The sequence below is a fragment of the Hippichthys cyanospilos genome, chromosome 12 (assembly GCF_059441005.1).
Source record: "Hippichthys cyanospilos isolate Australia breed blue-spotted pipefish chromosome 12, RoL_Hcya_1.0, whole genome shotgun sequence".
Classification (NCBI taxonomy): domain Eukaryota; kingdom Metazoa; phylum Chordata; class Actinopteri; order Syngnathiformes; family Syngnathidae; genus Hippichthys; species Hippichthys cyanospilos.
In genome coordinates, this window is record NC_142380.1 from 11,086,009 (window position 1) to 11,104,348 (window position 18,340).

Genomic DNA, 18,340 nt, shown 5'->3' on the forward strand with positions numbered 1-18,340 from the left:
TAGTTGGAGAGATTTTTGCTGGATGTTTTCTTGTGAGATGTTTGGATTTGTTCTGCGTCGCACATATTATTGCACGATAGTGGAGAACAGAAACAGTGACCAATATTAACAGTGACCAATATTCATTTCAAGATGGAAATTTGTTTGTGTGTGTGTTTGTGTAACATTAGCGTTCATGTGTGTTGGCTTATGTTTGTATGTGCCAGCTGCCATCATGCTAAAAATAAAGCGCACAAGAAAGGTGACCAGTGGCCATATAAGCGATATATCTCCATATCAACTTGCATTCACCATGTCATCGCCTATGAGAATCAATTTAAACAATTTCTCCTCACACGTCACACAAAACATTGGATTTCAAACGGCACTTTGCTTTTTCCTTGGATTTTTGGGTCTGTTTCTGCATTGACAACCATCAAGATTATATTGACAACTGGATTGACAACTTTACACGAATAATAACATAGAAATACATACATAAATACTATAGCATGCAATATATGCAGATGTGAATGTGAAAAGCAGCAGTGTGTGATTAATTTATTCATGACACATTAATACATGATGTAGATGGGATACTACACAATAGAATGTAGCCATCAGCAATCTATGTAGCAACAGACTACATATGTCAATTAAACGTCTATTGTATACATTTACCGCGATTGGACGGCAACAAGTCCAGCGTGTCCCTCGCCTACTGCCCGAAGACGGCTGGGATTGACACCAGCATGTCTACTGAAGCTAGATGGATGGATGGATGGATGGATGGATGGATTGATTGATTGATTGATTGATTGGATGGATGGATGGATGGATGGACAACTAAACACGGACAATGATAGATAAATGGAGTGCAATGGCATGCGCTATATGAAGATGTGAACAGCGGCAAGCCAAATCAGATGCATTCTTTGGACAAAAATACCCACCCATGTATCAATAAATAGATATTATGCATGAATTCAGAACTTTACATGAATAAAAAAATCACAATTTTATTTTTTAGCTGCTTGTCCTCATGAGGGTTGCAAGCTTGCAGTTTCCTATCGCAGCTGTCATCGCGCAGTAGGTGGGGGACACCCTGAACTGGTTGCCAGCCAGTCGCAGGATACACAAAGATGAACAAACATTCACACTACATTCACACCTGAGGATAATCTCAAGTGTCCTATATACTTATCATGCATGTTTTTGGAATGGGGGAGGAAACTGGAGTGCCCAGAGAAAACCCATGCGGGCACAGGAAGAACATGAAAACTCCACTCAGGAAGGCCGGAGTTAAGGGTGAAACCACAACCTCCGCTTATGATGCAGACATCCTAACTAGTCCGCCACATATGAATATAAATATAAAGATAAATATGTAAAAATAAAAAAAAATACTGATATATACATTTGCAGATATGAATGTGAAAATCAGCAGGAATAATCAGCAGCATCATACTGTGTGTGGTAAAACAAATATGTTTTTACTGTACATGAATCAACAAAAACTCAAATATGAGCATAATTGAGAACAGTCCATTTGTAATAATACAGTATACAAATGAAGTACCAAGGTAGCTTACCTTGATCCATATGTGACCGTAAACATCACGAAGAATAGTAAATATTGTATGTAGCAACAAAACTACATTAAAAAAAGCTACAAATAAGTATGGATTGACAATTATTCATTAATAATGATACATTTGCAGAAAATAATAGAATGAAATATAACCTGATGTGAATGCAAAATGTAGAAAAAAATAGTCAGTTGCATTTTATGGTGTAAAAATCTATAGATGTAGCATTAATTATGGAAATGTTGGCATGTTTTGAGAAGATTCCATGAAAAATAATGAATAAATGATATATTAAAGCATGCAAATATTCAGTTGTATTTACAAGCCACAGGAATAGATACGTCAGAATAGGACTTTACTCAAATAATGTTTAAAGGAAATATACTAGCATGCTCCGTGTGCAGGTGTGAATGAACAGCAGCAAGAATTGTCAGTAGCATTGAAGCAAAAAACTACAACTGTATGAATAAATTATCTCTATTCAACATATTACCATGGATTTAAAGCATGCATACATAATAAAGTATAAATGGAATCCCAAAGGATTAAACAGCTACAGTATATGTAAATTCAAATGTGAACAGCCGCAAGAATGGTCAGCAGCACTGAATGGAGTAAAAGCCATAAGTGTATCAATAAATGGCCAAAACACAAACATGGATTGAGAACTTTACACAAATAATGTAGGAATACAGCTCTATAGCAATTCATGTGTGCAGGTGTAAATAAAAAAAAAAAAAAAAACATGCCTTATTATAATGCAAACTCAATTCGTACAGCAGTAAAATTAGTCAGAAAAGTTGCACTAATTGGTGACTAGAATAGCTTGCGGCATTGCATGCGGTTGAAAAAAGGGCTCTGTATTTTGTGCAAAAGGTTTCCTCTCCCTGCAACTGTGTGTCTGAACATTCACCATGAGTTTGGTTTTCAGGCATTCGAGATCTTGCCCGAGGACCTCCTCCAAACTAAGCATGAAGTCATAAATTTTAGTGGCACAAGCTCACTTTCTCAAAAGATGAACTCACATCATGAGCTCAGTGCCTTATTTGGTCGCTCAGGATTCTGCCAGCAGACATACACGCTCACACAACTTTGACAAACTCTTCAAAGTAAGAATGATAGTTGCAATATTCATCTTTACAGTGTCTGTTGTGTTATCTGTGCAAGAAGACTGAGAGGCCATTGCAATAGACAAAAGAGGGGAAGAAGAAGAGAATCAGATGCTGAGTGCTAGAAATGAGAACCCTCCCACAGGAAAGCTGGACTGAACTCCTCTTCTCCTTTTATGGTCAAAAACTCCCCCAAAAGCCACAGGATTGCTTTCGGAGCATATCGTCGCACAGTCCTGCTAAGTATAAACGCGGGGAGAGCAAGTATGCAGAGGAACACGCAAACGTCTACAAGTGTGTTTTATGTTTAGTTTTGGAAAAAAAGAAAACGCACTATAACACCTGTGCACTGAGTCAACAAACACGTCATTGCCCCTCTGCTCATCTGTAAAAACATGTCTGTAAATTATACAGTGACAACCACTGAGTCCACACATGAGCAAGGGAAAGGGCAGAGACTTTACACGAGAACAAAACTCACATGAAAGTATTTTATAGTCCGAATACTTAACACAAAACAACTTTTTTTGGGGGGGGGCAGCTTGTCCTGTTTATAGACATTGAAGTAAGTAGATGAGATAATACTACTACTACTACTACTACTACTACTACTACTACTACTACTAATAATAATAATAATACGAAGAAGAAGAAGAAGAAAAAGAAGAAGAAGAAGAATACATCTCAAAATGAATTCTCCAATAAATCAAATGTGGTCAAACAAACTATAAAAATGCACATACTACGATAATATGTACTAATTGTCATGGTTAATATATAAGAGTGTAAATATTTTCTTTTTAAGAGAGTAAAACCTTAGAGTTTATATTATTTTACAGAAATGAAAAATAAAACCAGTCAGCTGGGGTAGGCATCGGCAAGCCTGCGACACTAGGGAGGATAAGCGGCGATATAAAATAGATAGATGCAATATGTGCTGCATATTGCATCTATCACACACAAACACACAAAAACTTAATTATTTAGAGGAATTAAGGGTGTTGCCCCAAAATTTGCAAACCAATTTAAATTGGGACTCTACTCAATTTGTCCCTCCATCATCCGGTTGGGGAAGCCCTCATACAGGATATAAAGTTACATTTATCTTAGGCACGCCCAACCACGCTGTTGTAGCCTGACAATGTCGCTACTCCATCTTGGCAACAACATGTGTCACTTTGAAGAGGCCCGCTCGTCCCACTGGAGGGCCTGCGCTGAAAGGCTCTTAACGCTAAAAGATGCTTGTCCTCCACAGCAACAGAGGGATGGCATTACTGCCTTTGTATCGGATTGCAAGTTATTTCAGACAGCATATACTATACGCTTGAAAGCTATACTATAGGAAGAGAAGCTTTTATTGTGCTCCCCAAAAGTACACAACATTATGACCACTTGAACTAACATTTGCGATCCGGCACAAACTATAATTGAGTTATTCATTTGATTGAAACATCTGGATTTTTAAAACTTTTGAATGGCTTGTGCACAATAAGCCTGTTACTTTTTCTTTGCATATTGCTGTTAGCCAGCAGTGCTACCAGTGTTAGTTTCTGATAAGCATTCCGTCTTATTGGAGATGTGTATTTGGGGGATGGGAGGGCCTCTGTTGGGTATCTGCATTTAACGCACAAATTGTTTGTTTCATTTCAAATCCATTGTGTGGTGTCGAGGGCATAAAGATGAGAACTGTGTTCCATGTCAAAATATTTATGGACCAGATGATGGGAGGCTTGTTCTTCTTCTTCTTCTTTTTTTTTTTTTTTACAACCGCCACTTTGGAGTTTAAGGATTTATACCGCATTTGGACATTGTTATCGTTAACTCGATGCAGCTCAGCTCATCAATGCTCTTATCTGTCAGTGTGCTGCAGTGGTGAACGGCTGACCTGTTAAAACTCAAATAGAGGTGTTATAATCATTTGTCCACATAGTTCTTTTGTGTGTACACATTCCTCTTTAGCTGACTTCCCCTTGAGGATGCAAAAAAATTGAGTCACACTGGAAAAAAAAAGTCTCTTGGCGCTATATATGAAAAGTATGGATTTTGGTTGCACAGATTATGTTTCGAATACATTAATCTTCACATTCTCTAGCATTTTTGCCACGTGGTCATGCCTGTAGCCGAGCTGCTAACATTGTAGCGATTTGTAATGGGAGTCAGTGGTAGAGTGAATTGAAGGACTCAAAAACGGCCGTTTTATTGATATTGAAATAAACTGGGCAGCCAAAAAAAAAACACTTGTCAAGGAGCGCACACAGCAACACTTGTTCCTCTCACCAAAGCAGTCTCCTTGAGAAAACACTCATCATTTCAAAAGTTCTGCACATGGGAATTATGTATTACAAATGTTGATTGTCCACCTGTGTGCTTCCAAACACACATTTTTTCTGCTTGGTCATTTTCTTCAGTAAAAATTTGTAACTGTTTTTTACTTGGCCGGCTTGGTGCAAAATCTCTTTTCCCCAAACCCAGAATGAAACCAAAAGTAAAAAAAAAAAAAAAACATGAACACCTCTTCATAAAAAGTACTAGGGCTGTGTAGACGGGCTACAAGGACCTGTTTACATTTTTATCTGCACGGGTGATGCTGGTGCTGAGAGTGCAGAATGAGCAAGAAATTCTTAGAAATGCATTAATGAAGGAAAATACGTTATAGAGCTCTTCCCATTATCTGCTGTTGCAGTTTTACATCCTCGTCAACAGGAGACGCTGAATGTCGCGACGAAAAGCGGAAGTGGCGCTCACCTTGAGCTTTTTTTTCTCTCAGCATTATGAATGAACGCCCAAAATATTTTTTTCTTTCGGAACAAGTTATCGTCTAGCATAATCGATACGGCGTGGACAAGGAACTCAGTGTGAAAACCCCCCAACAAATCCAAGATGTCCGCGAGCGCCGTTTATGTCTTGGATTTGAAAGGAAAGGTAAAGCTATCTAACGGGGACCCGCTAGCGTTAGCCTAGCAGCTAACCAGTAGCTGCCGTGCTAGCGCATTCCTCGCTGACAGCTTAATGCGAGGCGGATAACGGTCTATGGTTAACACTGTCGTGTGGAAATAAAAATAAAGCAAATAAATGCAAAGTAATTATCGGGTGACTGAGTGTGCGGAATATTGTGTCATTCGTCAATTAACGGGTTGTGAAGACTTAAAAACACTTCCAACAGACTGACAGCTGTTTCCTCGCTCGTTGTAGGATGCTAACAAAATGCAAAGTATTATTTTTCAATTTAGGGGCTTGGGGTGTTGTTCCTCATCAAATACACCGAATTGTAAAAAAAAAAAAAATCTCGTGTATTAGCTTCTTATTTAAATGTTTTATTTGATAAACGCTACTATTCTTCGCATAGTAATTACTCATTTGGGTTTATTTCGTTCTACAATTGAATGGCACTGTCTGTTTTTTTAAATTCTATTTTACATACAACAGTTGTTTTAATGTTGTAGGTATTTCTCATGCCTTATAAATACTGTTATGAAAATGACTACTTTTGGTGACGTTTCCTTCGTGATTATTGCATGAATTCCTTTGGTAAATTTCAGGTGTGTTCATCAATTGAGAGATTGCGATTAAAATAATGGATTAAGGGATGTGATTTTGATCTCTTTGGACTTGGCAGTATAGACCTATTGGGATTTGCTTGACATAACCAGAAACATATGATCCTGCAGCATTAAAATGGATTCACTATCTACAGAAGTTAATGGGGAAAAAACACACACATTAAACATACCCAGAAAATAGAATTTCCATCTTTTTACCTTTATTTTTTTTTTCCTTCTTTGATGGGAAATGCTCTTGAAGGGTTTTTTTTCTCTTCATGAACTGTGGCGCCTTTCTGTCAGGTGCTGGTGTGCCGGAACTACCGCGGCGATGTGGACATGTCTGAAATCGAGCACTTCATGAGCCTCCTGATGGACAAAGAGGAGGAGGGGACGCTGTCTCCCATCCTGGCCCATGGCGGTGTGCGCTTCATGTGGATCAAACATAATAATCTCTACTGTATCCTTCCTTCTGTATCACCACTTCACACACTGAAGACATACACACATATATGAACCACACATATGACACAGTTTAGCATTCACAAGTTTGCATAATTAAGTGTTTTTTTCTTTTTTGGAACGTACCTTTCTTTATTCCTGTGAAAACTCACCTAGTTGATGTTTTTGTGCTCATACATAAGAAGTTTCAGTTGTATTTTGGCACCCTCTGGTGGATTGTTGGTTTTGATGTTTGGTTCAATTCGTTGTAATTTTTGGATGCTTTGAATGCACTTCAGAAACAATCAAAAATTAAACTGGGTGCTTGATTGTGCTTTTGTTCTGACGCCTTTGGGAGAAATCTTGGCTTGAATAGTTGTTTAAGGTGTCAATTATTTTCATAATTTCACTGTTTGCAGCAGGGCTTAGCCCGTATTATTGATAGTACAGGCGCTGTGTCAAACAGTTCCCTTCACTTGACTGACCCTTCCCAGTCAATAATGACAACTGGCGCCTTGCAGAATAAAAGTAGATAATGACTTGAGAAATACACAAATAATGACTTGAGAAATACACAAAGGCAAAATAGTTCATGTGCGCCTGCAGTATGTGTGTTATGATGAAGTTACTGGCTCATCTTTCCTCCTATTATATTACTTCCACCTTGAACAATAGGAAAAGTTAGATATAATCTTTTGTCAAAAGTTAAATAAACATTAATGCTATTGCTCATCTTTCCTCTCATTCATAGTGAACTATTGCATAATAGAAATAAACAAAACAAGTGTACTTTCATTGTTTAAAAATCTCTTAACCGTCTTGCCTCAGTGGTGGCAACATCAAAGAAAAATGCCAGTGTTTCCTTGGTTTTCTCCTTTTTGTACAAAATTGTCCAGGTAGGAATGGCATTTTGAAAGGTAATTGTTATTGTATTGATTTTGAAAGTGATGTTTTCATATCTCAAGGTTTTTTCTGAGTATTTCAAAGAATTGGAGGAAGAGAGCATCCGGGATAATTTTGTCATTATTTACGAGCTGATGGATGAGTTGATGGACTTCGGCTACCCGCAGACCACCGACAGCAAGATTCTGCAAGAGTGAGCAATCTCATGATCCATTATGTATGCTGCATATATACAATGGCAGCCTGTTTGACTGTTTGACCCCCTGTTGGGTTTATGTGTGTCCCCAATTCTGCCAGGTATATAACTCAGGAGGGACACAAGCTAGACACAGGTGCCCCTCGACCACCCGCCACTGTCACCAATGCTGTTTCCTGGCGCTCAGAGGGCATCAAATACAGGAAAAACGAAGTCTTCCTGGATGTCATTGAGTCAGTCAACCTCCTGGTGAGAACTGATTGTTTTAGCCTTGAGTTTATTTTCAAGAAGATTTACTTTGTCCGCCAACAGCCACATCCTTCAGTCAAGATGGTAAACGAATTTTCAAAGATTTAGCGTGTCCATGCTACCTCTACTCCTCAGGTCAGCGCCAATGGCAACGTCCTGCGTAGTGAAATCGTCGGCTCCATCAAGATGCGCGTCTTTCTGTCCGGCATGCCAGAGTTGCGCCTGGGCCTTAACGACAAGGTTCTGTTTGAAAACACTGGACGTGAGTTCCCATGATAACGCTCTAGTTATTGTCTTACTGTGCAAAAGTTCAGAAGACCATTTTGTTTTTAGGATCAAATCATTTTACAGCATTCATGTTAGTATTGTGAAACAGTAACTGTTTTAACACACAGTGAGCAACTACTAAATATGGCAGTTGGGTGGTTTATAAGGTTAGGAAGAACAACATATTTTTGAAAATGTTGATAAAAGTTCTGATACAGCAGTGTATTATTACTTTTTAATGTGACATCGTTTAGTTATGTTCCCACTCGTCTAAAATGTAATGATCGCGTCGTGGTTTTCTTCATTTCAGGTGGCAAGAGTAAATCGGTCGAATTGGAGGATGTCAAATTTCATCAGTGTGTTCGCCTGTCTCGCTTCGAGAATGACAGAACCATCTCCTTCATCCCACCCGATGGCGAGTTCGAGCTCATGTCATACCGGCTCAACACGCATGTGAGTATGAAGGGTTTTTTATTTGCCTAGGTTAAAATTGTAAGATTTTCAAAGTAAAGCTGCAACTAACAATCTTAGTAAATAATTAATCCGTTGATTATTTTGTTCACTATTCCAAGTTTTAAAAAAAATACTTTTATTTTATAATCCTATATTCATAAACAGTATTTCTAATTTACAGTAAAATAAGTACACGAAGATATAATTACCGGGTTGGTACTTAAGGGTTTACAATAGGACTTTTTTTTTTAATAAAAGCAAGTTAGTAAAGGCAAATAGTGAATCTGTTTACATAGGGGATTACAGAAATAGGAAAACATAACAATTTTGAGTGTTTGCACAATTTCAAATTAAACCAGGCCTCAAAACATTTTCTTGGTCATCAAAATGTTCTATTTCTATTTTTTAAATCATTCATTATTGACAACTTATCCGTTATTTGTTGTTGGCTTAATCGAGATGGAGGAGGTATAAATTATACCTTTATATTTGAATTTGTGTCACGTGAAAGTGGAGTTTAAAATGATTTTTTATGGAGGAACTCAGTTAATTGACAGAAGCAGAGTCCATAATTTCGTTAATTTCCAGTAAAAAAACGTAGATGCATACATTTACATTTAAATCAGATAACTTATTTGAGGCATGCTACAACCAGGCCATTAATGACCATGATTGGAAAAAATGAAAAATGGTTAAATTAGTCCCTGCTTTCGTGCAGTGTTACTCTGCCAAGAGCGCAGTTTGTTTCATGCTGTAGTAATTACTGTCTTCCACTAGAGGGAGACTTTGTAACAACAACAACAAGGGAGATCAAGACATCCCACTGAATTTGCACGGATTATGAGTGTGTGCCGTTGTTTATACCCTAGGTGAAGCCGCTGATCTGGATTGAATCAGTCATCGAGAAGCACTCTCACAGTCGCATTGAATACATGATTAAGGTAAGTTGGTAATTAAGAGGTCAGTTTCATCTTTGAACTGCCAACTGCAGTGATTATGATTCACTCTCGTCGTCATGTTCGTGACAAGCAAAATGCAAAACAACAAACTGGTTTCTCATCTTGACCTGCTTGTTTACCCATTTGTCTTCCCACCGCCTGTCCCAGGCCAAAAGCCAGTTCAAACGGCGCTCCACTGCCAACAACGTGGAGATCCACATTCCTGTACCAACAGACGCTGACTCTCCCAAATTCAAGACCACGGTTGGCAGTGTCAAGTGGGTTCCTGAGAATAGCGAGATCGTCTGGTCCATCAAGTCTTTCCCTGTGAGTGACTCACAAAGACAGAGTGCGAGATATGCAAATCACCTGTGATTATCGCTGTTTGGTTTCACAATGAGACATTCCATGGCCTAATAAAAATGCTTTTAATGCAGCCGCTGTGTGCCGCTTTCTGAGATGTCAATGTCCTCAAAACAGGGTGGCAAGGAGTATTTGATGCGGGCTCACTTTGGTCTCCCGAGCGTGGAAGCTGAAGATAAGGAAGGGAAGCCCCCGATCAGTGTCAAGTTTGAGATCCCCTATTTCACCACTTCAGGCATCCAGGTACGCACTAGTGGAAAATCCTATTGCAGATGACACCTCTGAATAAAAGGTACTCAGTAAAAGGTGCCATGCATACCACATTATGCTTATTAGCTTAATATTTGCCTGTTGTATGTCCCAATAGTGACAGTTACCTCCAGCTTGATGAGTAGGGAGCATAAAATGAGTCATTTAAGGTCATGGCCTTTGAATCCATTGCACAAAAACACATGTTCTTCACTATCTCCACCTTGGAATTCAGACAATTCAAACAACAGGCAGTCGAGCAGCGGCAAAGGTTCAGTTAGGGATGGAGCTGTCTGACAGGCCTTTGGGTTTATCAAGGAAATTAAAAAATACGTCTTTTGCCAAGACAATGGTTCCCATCAAAACAATAATGAGGATGAGCTTCCTCCTCAACTAACTGTTGGCAGCGACAAGCAGTGCTGACTACATAATGACAGTCATCTCGTGATTATACGTGGCACAGAAACGCGACATTACATTTTCCCATGTCGTGATGGGGCGCATTGCGAGTGACGCTTGGCAATGCATTCAAAGACTTGTTTGTGCACTGCTCAGGTCGCCATAATTGCACATATGCGCTCCACATCAAACTCAAGTTCAACAATGTACGTTTTTTTTTTTTTTAATTCACTGACATTGCAGAAGTCTTATTTTCCCATACCAGTCAAAGCTGTTCCATCATACCACACACAAATTGTATGTAAAGAGAGAAAAAAGAAACGGTGATTCCACAGCGTTTGTCTTTAGTAGTATTTTAGATGTTCATTCCTGGGATCTCATTTGCACTGTTGAACAACCTGTATTTATAATGTTAATCTATTGTATTGCGGACATCTACTAGTATTGTTTAAGTAGACTTTAAATTAATATAACTGGCGACACTGTAAAATGTCAAGTGTACCTTTTTATAATGGTACAAAAAGGTTATTAATGACTTAAGGGTGCTTGGTGGACAACAGGGTTGATGCACTACAATGCAAGTTCAAAGTTCATCAGCACTGAATCTAGTCTGAGCTTCTACCATTTTATAATTGACAGAAGGGAAGTGTATTGCAAAATGTTATTAATGTGGTGCTGCGCTACTGTTTATAACCCTCAAAGGCTCAACATGAAGCATAGATGGTTAAGTTTTTTTTTTTTTTTTTTTTTTTATCACTTGAGAGAATTGAAATTGCCAAATTCGCACTGGTACAGTATTACGTCTATAGCCTAATAGCGCAATTGCCTCGGTTATATTTGAATAATTTTGGCAAGTAAGAAAAAAAGTTTTCACATTGTTATTTTTGTCCATATAGTAATAAGTTGAAAACGGCAGGTGATTTTCCAATGAGGCAAATGATGAAAAAAAGAAATGTAGATTTAGTCTATGTATGAAACTTTTTTTTACACAGTATTGCATATTAAAGTCATATTTAAGTGCAAATTGATAGCTATGATTACGGATACTATACTCATTGTTCAGCATCTATAATAAAATGCATAGTATTTGTTTTAGTATTTGGAAAATCATTCTGTGATGATGTGTAAACAAATGCATAATGGCAAGGTGGTACCATGCAACATTTTAATGAGACTGTTTTTAGTGTCTTATAAATCATCATCAGTAGCTAGCATTTCCACGTTTGCCATGATTTATTTCACCTTGACCAATGGCTACATGGAAAGACACGTAATACATGCTTATGGAAAGGCATCAACATGCGAAATGCCTCTTAGATTGAGTGTGAGCGACTGCATGCTAACGTGTGACTTTTCAACTTCTCAGTGGTTATCGCGCCCCGGTGCAGCCGGCCACCCGTGTTGCTGTCTGATTCGTGCGTCAAGCATCTATATTAGAGGGCAGCAGCAGACGTCTTTCGTGTTTTTCGTACCACTTGCTCCGTGTGAGCAGTGCCAGTGAAGTTTAATTAACCCATGTAAATATCTTAGCATGGAAAGGTTCTTCTTAACGGTACCACAAAGTGCAGATGGGGCAGCGCAATTGAAGTGCACACGATGCATTTAGGTGCTTGTATAAATGCCACACTTCTGGCAGGTGGCAATTGTCGTCCGCTAAGGTGACAAGACGAGAAAGCAGACGCGAGTATCTTTGACAGACATGCCGCAAAATTACAGCTTCAGAGCTGTAACACAAGTGCCACAATGTATATGGATTTCACGCAGTACCCAGCTAAGCGGGATCTCGACGGAACAGCAATACAATATCTCGCAAGATGATAAAATGTGTCTGACACTCATGCACTCTAAAGACATTTGGGGTAAAAATAACCCAACATGGGTCTGAAGGGAACAAACACACCTTTTTGGGTTATTTGCTTTATTTTAATTGTATGACCCGGAGGTGAGGGGGGGCAGAACAGAACAACGGTTTGTTGTTGTTGTTGTTGTTGTTGTTTTTGTACAGACAGCTTTTTTTTGGTTTTGTTTTTTTTTTTTTTACAAAACTAAACAACACAATTTTGGAGAGGTGTTTTGTTCGTTATTAATTTTTAACTGTTATTTTTTTTTAAACCCAATGTATTCATTTAAACAAATTGCATTAGGAATTAGGTTGGTTCTGTTTTGATCCAACAGTTTAAAAAAATGGCTGTGAACTAAATTCTCGCCAGTTTAGTCCATAAAATGATTCAACAAATCCAATTTTGAAATTCATCATGTGAACCCTATCAATCAAATTTGTGTGTTTTTCTTTTGTTCCCCATCATACAGTATAACAAAAATATGCATGTCTTAAAACATTTGGGTAGAGAAAAACAAAACAATAATGGGTCCAAAGGACTTCTGCTATTTTGTCAGTTTAACCCAACTTTTTATTTTGTACAAAAAAAAAAAAGAGGTCACATTCATGTAGTGGTTGGTCCGTTTTTGACCCATAATTGGGTTATTTTTTTACTTGTTTTTAGAGTGTTGGGATAAAAGCTGGATGGGCTGCCACAATGTCACTTTTTCCATGAATTTGACAGTACGCCATTCCTATTCCATTTTTGTCCATCTCATTTATACAGAAGAGCAACATGGAAAAAAATGACATTGCTTCATTGCAAAATCACAAGCTGGAATGACTTTTTGATGGCATATTTCTTATTGCTCCGAAAGTATATACTTTCCTTTTGTTCAACTTTTTCCCTCCTGTCCATGAGGACAAATGCTGGCTCAATGTTGGATCCAAACAGTCAGCTGAAAAACCATGAAAAAGCCACCTAAATACCATTCTAGCTTGTGACTTTGTTTTTCTTGCCATTTCGAAAGAACACAGAGGGAAGGCATTTCTTTATTGCAAACAAAGTCATAAGCAAGAGTGGTATTTTGGTGGATTTTTGATAGCATTTTTGCTGACTGCGTGGACACGGTCGCACTGTGCCAGCCCGATGCCTTGTCAATCCAAAAGCCGCAGCGCTCCGTGACCTCGCCGGGTCGAGGGAAAACATGATGACCAGAGGGCCGAAGACCGCTGCTGCCAATCCGCCAACAAATTCCTCGCTTTCCCACTCTCGTCTCTCAAGCCAGGGCGACAGAGACATGGTGGTTTATCCCCCCCCGCCAAAAAAAAAAAAAAAGGTCATGTCAGCCTTAAGGTTGTCAAATGCGCATCCGGGCCTCCTAATGGTGAGAGTGTATATGTGTGCTCAAGTCATTGCTGCAACAGGAGTGCTGTAGGCACATGCAAGTGATCCATATACAAGTTGTGATTGTGACAGCGAGCGCCGCTGTGTCATCCAACTGCAATCATGTTTAAAAGGAAGGTTATTTTTGGCCCCTTTTCTCGAAACCCGGCCGTGTGGTAACACTTGTCCATCTTGGTTGTCGGTTAACGGCTTGTGAAAGTCATACGGGGGAATTGTGCTGATGCGTCCAAAAAGAAAAATTCATGTCACAAAAATGCACTTTCTCTCAAACTTCTCACTTTTGGTGAGTCATGCTGATGCTTCCTCTAGAGCTCATATCGCAAGACTCCCTCAAGAAGATGAACTCTTCATCCTCCTGAAGACTTGGAAAGTCTGTGGTTTGGACAGAGGCAGCGTCAAGCCTGCAAAACCATACGAACTCCTAGAACCTTTCCTGTCCTTCGCACTTGATTTACTAAAAATACTTTTAATGGCCTAAGCCACCAAATGGTCAATTCCGGTACTGTTTTAGAACGGTTCACCATGATCTAGCTTCTGATTTTAATGAGGTACTTGTAGGTTGGAGCCTTCGTTAGCAACGTTTAAGGGCAGCGTGACACAACACTCAAAGTTAGTTATCACACGCACATTCGTACACCAATGGAAGGCTGCCTGGCCCACAGGGAGCAAATTAAGCTTCAGGGTCTTGCCCAAGGATACTTTGACAGTGGCCAGTCAGAGCAGAGTTGAAGCGGCTACCCTCTGGTCACTGGACAACAAATTTCAGCAACTAAGCCATGGCCACCCAACTTAACTCATTCACTGCCATTGACGGTTTTGGATGTTAAATGTAAATCTTTACTGCATAGGTAGTGAATGAGTTTGAGAACTTGGATTTGAGCACACGCAGTAGCAATGCAATTGATCACATTCTTCAGTGTTTTCTGCGAAGCTTGTAACATATTTACTTAAGTAAAATCTTAGCATTAATGTTAAATTGTTTCCTGTAAAATGCAGCTGCTGAACAAATCTACCAAATCTGACTCATTACTACCATTTTTAAAAAAAAAAAGTCTTCTTGGTTTGGCTCATCTGCATCATTTGCAAGGCCCTGTAACAACTAATACACTGTTTAAACTTTGCAAAGTACACATTTTTCTTTTGCAATGAGCTGGCGAGCAACTTTTAAAAAGTAAAACTGTGTAAATGTAAATCTTTGTCTGTCTGCGACGCTCCTCTAAGTTTGGTTGCAAAATTAAGAGATTTCATTGGGAAGTCAATCGAACTGACTTGAGAGAATATTTTTAATGCTTCTTGACATTTAAACGCATTTCCAAAAGTAATGCTTCCTTATCTATCACTTTATATTCATCACTTGCAGCGGTTTAATTTCATCAAACCAGTTTTAATATCACATTGACACAACCCAAAGAATCATAAAATGTAGTTTCTGAATAATGACTTCATTTACAAAAGGGGTTAATATACAAACCTATCAGAAAAGGTATTTGCCCTTCTTTGTTATGTCGTAAATTAACGTTGACTAATCGGTTTTGGACACACCCAAGGCTGATATATGCCCGGAGAAGAGCTCTCGCAGGCTGGGGGAGAACATGCAAACTCCACAGAACTGCTGGAGCAAGATGGATTGAACTTGAGCCCCTCACATTATTGACAGTTATTCATATCATTTAATTACCAATTGAATTAGCAACCAAACTTTGACTTTCCATTGTTGAAAATGGCTTAATGTTCCTTTAAACTCATCAAGGAATGTCACAACAACAAAGCAATCTGCCCCACCAATGAGCATGTGTTATTAATGCCATAACCTGGATTGGCCAGTAGAAAAATGTCGGTAGTCACGACTATGTTGTGTTGGTAACCTTGCATTTGTGGGCAGGTGCGTTACCTGAAGATCATTGAGAAGAGTGGCTATCAGGCTCTGCCTTGGGTGCGCTACATCACTCAGAATGGCGGTAAGTAGACACACACACAAGCGCGCACACACTGTTGATGTGCAGGCATTAGGCAAGAGTTAGGCAATGGCCTGCAACGTTGTGGGAACCGATATACTTCTATAAAAATAACAAGCGCTACAGCATGAGGCAACGTCCTGTGAAATCTGTGAAAGTGATTTTTATTTCTCCCCTTTTCATAATGCGGAAAGTTTTTTTTTTTTTTTTTGCATGACATGGTTTTGAGTTCACTAATTACCACGCATCCACATCTCATTTCCTTGGTAGTCCCATCTTCCCGGGTGGGAACGCTACCGCCACTTGATTTCTCCACAATTGCTCCTCTTTCATTTATTCATCTATTAGATTAAGTCTTGTCCCATTTCCTCCTGCAGATTATCAGCTCCGCACACAGTAAGGCAACGCCTCAGCCGGGGCGGGAGGAAGCCGGGCGGCGGTAGCGGAGGCGGCGGCTAATGAATCGTCGTTGGCAGGTGTCGGTCAAGAATCTGCACAGGACAGGCTTATTTTTGATCATTTTCCAGGCAATGCAAATATTAGATGGGGAGTTTGTAAACCGGAGGAAAGCGATCAGTTTTCCTGTGCGCGGCCAACTAACGCAGGAGTCATGTTTACACTCAGTATCATCACTAGGTCACAAAGGTCAAACACCTCCTTGTTGATTGTTTTTCTGTATATATTTGCTACATATCAATGAGGTCAGTGTTATTAGTTACAATGAGCCAATCAGTATGTCTCTTTTTTTGTTACAGTGCCATCAGCTTTGCCCCATTTTGTCGGATTTCAAACATGAAAAATAAATCAATCGGTTGCATGGTGAATCTTATCTATAACCAACTTCTTTATGTAACCATGCTGTCAAATCATTAAATGTATATTTAGAGAAAACACTTGGTGACTCCCTTCATCGTTAGCGCAAGTACCCTAACAGTTTGTATGCCAACATCGCAATAGTGATGGCAACAAAACGGCACAAAAAGCAATGAACTAGATAATGATTTTACTTGGAGGCTGCTGTGGAAATGTCAGACTTCAGTAAAACACTGGAAGTAAAAACACTGGGAGTAATCATGAGCTAGGGACTCAAACCTGTGGCATTTCGGTCACAGGCTGCATTCCCAACCACTCACCACACTTGCCCAAAACATTCAAGCTCCAGAAAGACCTGACACTTGCTGTGACATTGCACACCCGGCTACCTTAAGGCTTATGTGATGGTTCTTTCCTAGCCCCCGATCGAGTTGCAATCCTACCACCCGCCCCCTGACCTGTGATAATCATAGTCCATTTAGTGACAGTTCACGGTCTGTAAACAGGCTCGGCAAGCTGGAAAAAGGATGTGAGTCAAGTTGTGGCCAACGGCCGTAGGATGCTCCAGACACACTGTGGTCTTTGTGCTCACCTCCAAGTTGGGACCACAACGCAGCGGTCCAGTGAGATCATTGCCATAAAAATGGGACTTTGTTTTTTTCTTATGAGTCACCATATACAGGTGACCAAGATCCACGTCAACAACATTTTTGTGCTGTACCATTTTGTGTTGAATAACTGTTGACTTGAGTGGCCATATCACTGTCACATTAGCATCTGCAACCGTTTTGCTGTGACATCCCCCCCGCACATATAAAAATACAGCAAAGTTAAAAAAAACACAAAAGCGCTTGTTCGGCCCTTTTCACAGCACACATAATCCGGTTGTCTTTTATCAAGGACTTACATCTTGTCTGCAGCAGGCCCTATTTCTGATCAGAACTGATCAGACATTAGCATGCTAACAGTTAGCATGCTAATCAACCTGAAGTAGAGTAAACTCTAAGGCAGATTGATTGGAATTAAACTAGCAATGTGACAAGTGACCACAATCTTTGTGAACAGAAAGACGACAACAAATCACACAACTTGAATACCTATGACATTTTTAGAGGAAAAAATGATTGATTCATGCAAGTGTACAACTTGCATATTTCCATGTGTCAACTAGGAGAACCTCTCACAATTGGAGCCCGGAAAGGATCACTTGTGGATGTCTCTAGCTAAACGGTATTTAACAAACTGAAAAGGGGTTCATTCTCAGAGCAGCACACAAAAAGAACATTTCGTGGAAATGTTGAGAAATAAAAATTATTTTATTCTAATTTCTTTTATTCAAGCAAATTTCCTGTAAATACTATATACCCAGCATCCGATGTTCGAAATGTTTTATGCAGTTTGAAGTGGCCGGATGTTTAGGCACTTTCCTTGTAGTCTGGTAAAATTTCAAATAGAAAATTAAGCTCTTACTGTAAATGGCAAACTGCTGTAAAGCAAAAGGAAAAAGGCACGTTGATTAGGGTTGAAATTAGGGTTGAAATGACATTGAAGCATAAAGTCCATAAATTTTGGGACTTGACACAATTCCCGCAGATTATCACAGCGGATTTAAAGTGAAACAAAAATGTGTTTTTAACTGCAGCTTTTTGTTTTTCTCGTTGACAGTGTTAA

At 39.3% G+C, this 18,340-nt stretch overlaps 1 protein-coding gene across 1 annotated transcript; it reads left to right on the forward strand.

Annotated features, from left to right (window-relative positions):
• The first annotated feature begins 5,410 nt into the window (after positions 1-5,410).
• On the forward strand, positions 5,411-16,749 carry ap1m1 (adaptor related protein complex 1 subunit mu 1). The gene is made up of 12 exons (XM_088429668.1): positions 5,411-5,599; positions 6,520-6,676; positions 7,486-7,553; positions 7,623-7,753; positions 7,858-8,005; positions 8,141-8,267; positions 8,583-8,725; positions 9,595-9,666; positions 9,832-9,990; positions 10,144-10,269; positions 15,784-15,859; positions 16,234-16,749. Exons 1-12 carry the CDS (start codon positions 5,558-5,560, stop codon positions 16,254-16,256), a joined length of 1,272 nt encoding a protein of 423 aa, XP_088285794.1. The 5' UTR covers positions 5,411-5,557; the 3' UTR covers positions 16,257-16,749.
• The last annotated feature ends 1,591 nt before the right edge of the window (positions 16,750-18,340 follow it).